A 7,500-nucleotide genomic window follows, 5' to 3' on the forward strand; every position below is an offset into this window, starting at 1 on the left:
GAAAAAGTTAACGAAACAACGATGTTTTGTGGCAAATATAATACGGAACAAAGTGAAAATCCAGAGAGATGCGAAATATATAGTTTACTGACCGTTTCTTTAGCCTTCTTGGCGGGCAATTTAATTGTTTATAACATTCGCCACACGACCTGTTGTTTCGTTTCGCGCGTGTCTTGCACATTTTTTTTTGTTATTGAAATCAAATGGTTTTCTTTTTTTTTTGCAAATTTCCTTTTTCTTACTATTACAAAACATTTGCTAATCATCAATTAACTCCCGCTGACTCGAAAGACGAGCTATTTGTAAAAAAATACAAAAACTTTCGACATTGATAATAACACTGAATACGGATGGTAACATCATGGACGTTCGAACAGAATTTGGATTTATCAAAGAATCGCTAAGTAACGGTTTCTATGTCGGGTCGCAATAAAAGAATGCTTTTTTTCAACAGCGCATTGCAAAAACATCTGGGGTGACAGGTCTGTCTCTTAGCGAAACAGCTGTTCATTTCTTTTGAATTGAAAAATTTCAAGGTTGAGATGGTATTGACGCAAGACTTTCAAGCGCATGCTCCGGTCTAGAATCTGACTGGCTCTACGCTTCTCAGGTCCCAGACGTCTCCACGCTTTGTAAGCCTCCTTCGTGCGCGAAACTTCCAATCATTTGTCTAAAGACTCTTCGGCCTTCCAAACTTTAAGATTCGAAGATTATCTTCGAAAAATCGACCTTTTAAAATTAACCTAGCCTAGCCTAGATTCTTTCGGTGATCACGAAGAATGACCGCCTCTTAGGGTTCCGAACCAGCAAAAATTTACGAATCATTGACTTCTGGTTCTTCTTGCGACCAGTCAGGAATTTAAAACAACTGTGGTCGCCTATGATTCCAAAAAGTGACTTTCCGGCAACTTCAAGTTCACAACAAGCTCGAAGTCGGTTGTCAGTGTTCTGTATGCTGAGCGATGATGACTTTTTTCCACCTGAAAAGCCATAATGTATGCACACCCGCAGACAAGTGAATACATTATGATTTCCCGCCGTGCGGTCAAACTGTGCGTGTTGCATGCTCCAGTCTTCTTTTGAATAAATTAATAATCAACACTTGGAATAACATGTCGAATGGCACGTGTTGAAAGACCAAACAGATGAATTTAGAATGACTAAACAAAAAATTATCTTATCCTTCCCCTAACGATGTCAGGGGTTACTTGGGTGGAAAATGTATGAATTAATCTCATTTTCCATAACAAATAATAACAATAATTTTTAATTTAAGAATAACAATAATTTACATAGCGCTATTCAGCTACTCTTTCATGGCGCTTTACAATGATCAGATTAACATAGAACTTAAAAGATAAAAAATATAATAAAATACCGAGATAAATAGTTACAGAGCTTATATCATACATATAAGCTCTGTAACTATTTATCTCGGTATTTTATTATATTTGCAAATCGACTGCCTCGAGTGCAAATGCACAGGAGTTTCGGGCTTTCAGACTTTTAAACTCGTGTTTTGCTTACAGCTGTTTCGAGAAAGGTTGTCCAAAAGAAGCATAACAGCTCACGCTACAATGCCGAAAGGCGTTATGGTAATCTGTCAGTTTGAGTCAACGAAAACATGACGGCAATGCTATCGAAAACGTCACCTAGAAATACATGCTCACGCTATGTTACTGACATTAAGATATGCGGTGAGTTTCAAAATTCAGTCAAATGATCCAGGCCATGAATTAGTAACAAAGGGTTAGGATTCACAGAGGAAGCAAGATTCTGACGACTTTAACCTTACTTATTTTGCCATGTTCTGCAGAGAAAGTCGGAGAAATGTACCAAAAATCGTGGCGCACGTGCAGAGCCATCGTTTTTGCTAAGGAACCCTTTCGTTTTTGGACGTGTTTTGGTAATGTAACAGCGAGAGAGAACTTCAACATAAGCCTGTGCGTATTGCCACTTCATCAACGCTATATCCTAAGAACTCTTTCATCCAAATAGCTCGCCATCGTAGGTCTTCACTGGACGGTCGTGGCATCTTCCATTCTGGGCCTTTTTTTCACTACAAGTTGAATTTATTTTATTGAATATCCCCCATACTACCTTTCGGCATTGTCGCGAAAGCTCTTACGCTGGTTTTGGACAACCTTTCCCGAAACAGCTGTAAAAATAAGCTGCGTTTACACGCTGAGATTTTAAGCTAGTGAGTAAATGACGTCACTTTTCCCTAGATCCAACTCTCTGGGGTCCAATCTTATACACTCAAAGTAAACAGCCTTTGGATAAAAATCAAAGCTTAAAATTTTGCCACTCAAGTGTTAAGCAACCACACCTTCAAAATCTGATTTTTTGATCATAGTAGCATAGTAGCCGGCAGCCGGCTCGGTTCGTTGGGGAATTATATCGCCCGTAAAAGCGGTTGCGACGCAGCCACTGTGAGAGTTAAATTCTACAAACAAGCCGGAAATTTTCGTTGTTATTGCTTCCACCCAAGCCCAAAATCCTTTCATCTTCGCCTTAACTCACCCTAAACTATCGAAAGGAATTATTTTGAACTTAAATATAGAAGAAAATTTTAAAAATCAATGACAGCGACTGTCCCCTCTTATCACAGACATGCGTTGTATTATTTTCATCCAAGAAACACGGACTGGACTTTTGGCGAGAATTTGAGGATTACACCCTAACCAAACAAATTATTCTCTCCTAATCATTGATTCCTGTCTGAATGTTGAACCTTTCGAAAACCAAGTGCGATAGTACGTTTCTTTGAATATAGCCTAGGTGCGAGCCTAACTTGATCGCTATTGGCAACTAAAATGATACATTCTGACTACACTACAACGAGCTTCGAGTGAAAGTTTATTTAGGATGTGTCAGTCAGCCGTACAAATGCAAGACAACCCCACTACAATAACTAAAGTTAAATATAATCTACCACTAAAAAACCACCCTTTAGACGTGGCCAAAAAACACGCGGAAACGTATTCCTTATCTAATGCAGCAGCACAAAACCCTGAGGAAAGGGTGAAAATTAGTAAAACAGCACCTAATAAGAAAGAAAACAGACAGGGAGACCAGTTGACCTAGAATGACTTAAGTCTCCCGCCGAAACTGTTAAATACCCTTAACTAGTCACGTGACACCCCGCGAGCCTCTCCATCGTGCAGTCAGAATATCAATTTCTGACTAAATCATTCAGTCATTCAATCGTCAGAAATTACATATTCATTCACAAGTCCTTTCCTTGTTGTTACGCAGCTGATCAAACCCCAGAATGGATTACTTGGCATTGTGTTGATTGGCGGAGCTGACACACCTCTTGGAAGCCACTACGTCAACGATGTCTTACCCAATTCCTCCGCTTCCAAGTCAGGCTGTGTCAGAACTGGAGACGAGCTATTAAAGGCCAATGGGCAAGCTCTGAACAACAAGACACACGCTGAGGCCTTGTCGATCTTCAGATCTCTTCCCGCAGTGGTAGAGTTGCAAGTAGCAAGAACTAAAGACGCTAACCGCAGTATTTTAGAGCGTTTAAGTCGCGAGAAGAAAGCAAACAAGAAAGTGAACAAGAACATTGCTTCGCCTGAGAAAAGAAGAAGCATAGTCGAAGAGGCAGCCAAGACGAGCGTCATTCCCAGATCTCTCTCTTCTGTAGTCGACGTCACAACGAGGGCTTTGCGTCCAAACGTCAAACCTGTAAAACGAGTTTGTCGCGTGTCATCCTTTGTGGGGAGGGAGGACGATGAAGTCCCGCAGAATGTTATTGACGGAAATAGCGACGCACAGGAACAAAAGCAGGAAGCTACAGATGAGGACAGAGACAATCGACTCAAAGAAAATGACAAGGTAAATCTATTGCAAAAAGCAGCTGACCCCCGTAAAGAGATAGTTAGCCTTAGAAGTTTGTGTAAAATGACAGTTTTAATTGCCCTACAGTGAACGTTTGTTTTCAAACTCTTATGTAGACTAGCAGAAAAAAAATATACCTTTACGTAAATGAGAAACTAAGCACAACATTTGTTTGTCCACAGGCAGAAATTCTGCGCTCGAGCACTGAAACTCAAGACGTTCCTGTTTGTCCTGGAGGAGGTAATCCCACTGGGGGCAACACATCAAACTCATCATCAATCCACAGCTTTTCACCCTGTGATGCCAACTTCAATCTGCCACAAATTTCCGAAGATGACACACCTCACTACCTAACGATAAGACGCTCGCCGGCTTTTAAGCCCCACATCAAAAGACCGACCACCATTAAACAAAGCGACACAAGAGCCACATGGCCAGCAGTTTCGACAAAGCAACGAATTCCTCTCCCCTGGGATTCGCTTCAACCTTCGAGAACAGCAACCACTGGCCTCAGTTCTTCGGCACGCATTCGGCGAAGCATGTCGGCAACGTCGGCATCTAGTCTATCCTTGCATCGAGACGCTTCAGCGCGGAAACCTACCAGGGACCGTTACATCGAGAAAAAAATCATCACCATCGAGCTACAACGCATGAGCGCCAGAGAAGATTGGGGGTTAACCTTGGGAGGTGGAATATGTTCCCCTTACGGTGATCTACCAATCTTCATCGCGGAGATTTCACCCTCTGTTGGCATAAAGGGACTCTTGCAGAAAGGAGACGAGATTGTGGATTTCAGCGGAGAAAGCTTTCAGGGCGCAACGTGTTTGGAAGCAGAGAAAATGATAAGGAGATGTGACAAGAAAATAGTAACCGTCACGATAAGAAGAAAGTTCCTTCGACGAGGTCAAAGATCACAAGGAAATCCTTACGCAGAGGCTTGGAGGTCCGTAACCACAACAAAAGCAAGACCTGTATGCAAACAAAGAACCCATTCTAAATCAATACACTGTTCTCCATTTTCTAACTATGAAGGAAAAAATAATGACAGACAATACAAAGTTCTGCTGTGATTAACGAAACCATTTCACCAATCACTGAAAAGTCAAGAAAGGTAATCAGCCAACAAAGTTCGCAGTCTTTCTGCTTTGCGCGAAAATACTGAGGACTTTAAGATCGACAACCGCGAAGTCGACGAAAGCATCTCCTGCCGAAAATATAGCTTTGCACTATGTTAAGTCATTCGGTATTAACGTTAAGAGCTTAAGCAACGACTACGGCGACGGCAACGAGAACGTCATACCAAATATAAATTCACGTTTTTGTAATCACTTCATGACAAGGGTGAGGTGGTTGCTCAGAAGTGAAACTTGTGGGAACGGCGCTTCATTTAGGGGAGAAAATGAAAATTTATCCTCAAGAGCTGAAGTTCGTCATATAACCTCAAATTTAACTATTTTACGTTGTTGTTTTCCAGACGACGGGAAAAGAAATGGACAAAACCGCGCACCGTTGGCTCAGTTGGTTGAGCACATGGCTGTCACGCAGGAGGTCGTGAGTTCAACTCCGGCCGGACCAACACTCAGGGTCTTTACATAAGTGAGGAGAAAGTGCTGCCTTTGTAACTCACATCTGCAAATGGTTAGACTTTTAAGTCTTCTCGGATACGGACGATAACCCGGAGGTCCTGTCTCACAACCCTTCAATGTTTATAATCCTGTGGGACGTAAAAGAACCCACACGCTTGTCGCTAAGTGTGGGGCACGTAGTTCCCGGTGTTGTGGTCTGTCTTATGTTGTTATCATGGTTGGGAGGGTTAAAAGGGGCCACAGTAATTGGCGCAAGCTGTTGTGGCGTTCTGCCAGCTTGACTGGCAAAGTTAATGAAACAAAAGTGAAAACGCACGTGCAGGGCGTGCAAGGCAATTGCTTTCCACTAAGTATGCAAATTTGTGACGTTCTCGTTGCCGTCCGTTGTCGTTGCTTAAGGAGGCTCGAAAGGGTTTCAACACTTAGGAAGACTCTCTGTTTAGATCGAAAAACGCTACAACACTGTATCACGTAACAGCAATGTTATGGTACCATATGAAACACTGATTGTTTCCAAACAAGATGTGATCATTATGATGATGTAATAAGTTGCCTTGGCAACGGGAAAGCCCAGAAAAACACCCTATGTTTTGGATTTAGTTGCTCATATCTCAAAAACGAACTCGGTGACCCCCCCTTTTTTATTGCTGAAAAGTGATTAGAAGGCCACGATAAAACTTTCGCAAAGTTAAAAAAAATTCAGTCCACAGGATTCAGAGCTACCTTAAAAGAATCACAAAATTAAGGTGGCTCTGAATCCACTAGACAGAATTTTTTGAAACTTTGCAGAAAGTTTCATCATGCCCTTCTGATTACTTTTCAGAAATAAAAAAAATGGGGATCACCCAAATTGTTCTTGAGATATAAGCAACTAAAGACAAAACAAAGGCAGGGTATGTCTTAGCATGGGAATTTGGTTTCCCCCTACTACCGTCCCGTTAACCATTTTTGTATTTTTGTTCGATTGTATTTGTTAGTATTAGTCCATTTGTATCAGTTATGTATGGTTACCAACTGTGACTAAAGATTAATAAAAAGGCTGTTTTGACAGGGCTTGCCCGTTGCCACGGTGACATATTACGTCACAATAATGACTGTATCTTGTTCAGCAATGATTCGTGTTTCATTTGGTACCACAATATTGCCAACCAAAACGTTGTGGTGCCGATCCTTCTGATAAGAGCGTCACTTGGAAGCGTTGAAACTGGTTCGAGCCTCCTTAAGCTCCCTAATAGGGAGTTTAAGATCTATGACGCGACGGCAACGAAAAGGTCACAAATTTTACATATTTGATGGCAAGAACAATAGCTTTTCACGCTCTGCACGTGCATTTTTCATTTTTGTACTTTTCTTTCACGTTTTCGGCAAATCTGCGACGTGAAATGACCAATTTTCAAGTTTCACGGAGAACGTGAACACAAGGCAGCGAATTTGAAATTTTCTGTCGCAGCTTGAACACCGCACCTCCGAATTCAGTTCCTGGAAAGTTAGGCTAGTTTTTAGAAGTTAGACAAACCGACATTATGACGAAAAAGATTAATAAACCTAAACTTGCAATTTTAAATGACGTTTTCGTTACCGTCGCGTCGTAGATCTTAAACTCCGTAATATTCCATCTCGTTCACGTTGTAAAATGTGGGCGAAATATCCTCGAATTTGGTGATTTCACGTGGTTGCTACGCAGAGTACGGCAAAGAGACGCAGAAAAATGCGTGCTGCGCGTGCAGCACGATTATTTTTCTCATTTGACAAATGATATTAGGGACTTTAGGGAGCTTTAGCTACGACAACGGCGACGAAAACGTCATAAATTTGCATATTTAGTGGGCAAAAGCAATAGCTTTGCACGCTCTGCACGTGCATCATTTCATTTTTGCATATTTCTTTGCCGTCGTCAGCAAAACAACAACGTGAAATGACCAAATTTGAGATTTTAGGGAGAACGTCAGCGCTTGAGGATTGATTTTCGTTTTCTTCCCTAAATTGAGTGCCGTTTATACCAGTTTCGTTCTTGAGGGTTTGCCACACTTTGTCACGTTAAAATGCTTGAAATAGCCGCGAAGCT

General features: G+C 41.6%; 2 protein-coding genes across 3 annotated transcripts in view; both read left to right on the forward strand.

Moving 5' to 3' along the window:
• LOC138051407 (multiple PDZ domain protein-like) overlaps nt 1-6,488 on the forward strand; it is an 8,435-nt gene extending 1,947 nt beyond the window's left edge. The window contains exons 2-4 of one of the 2 annotated variants that reach the window (XM_068897599.1): nt 3,259-3,846; nt 4,032-4,960; nt 5,324-6,488. In XM_068897599.1, the coding sequence (XP_068753700.1) occupies nt 3,259-3,846; nt 4,032-4,919 (1,476 nt within the window). In that variant the 3' untranslated portion in view covers nt 4,920-4,960; nt 5,324-6,488. Of the gene's footprint in view, nt 1-3,258; nt 3,847-4,031 lie in introns of both variants that reach the window. The other variant, XM_068897598.1, reaches the window with a different exon arrangement.
• Nucleotides 1-7,500, forward strand: part of LOC138051401 (tetratricopeptide repeat protein 28-like) — a 695,954-nt gene that overhangs the window by 314,964 nt on the left and 373,490 nt on the right. The window lies entirely within an intron of this gene.

The sequence above is a fragment of the Montipora capricornis genome, chromosome 6, assembly GCF_036669925.1.
Source record: "Montipora capricornis isolate CH-2021 chromosome 6, ASM3666992v2, whole genome shotgun sequence".
Classification (NCBI taxonomy): Eukaryota; Metazoa; Cnidaria; class Anthozoa; order Scleractinia; family Acroporidae; genus Montipora; species Montipora capricornis.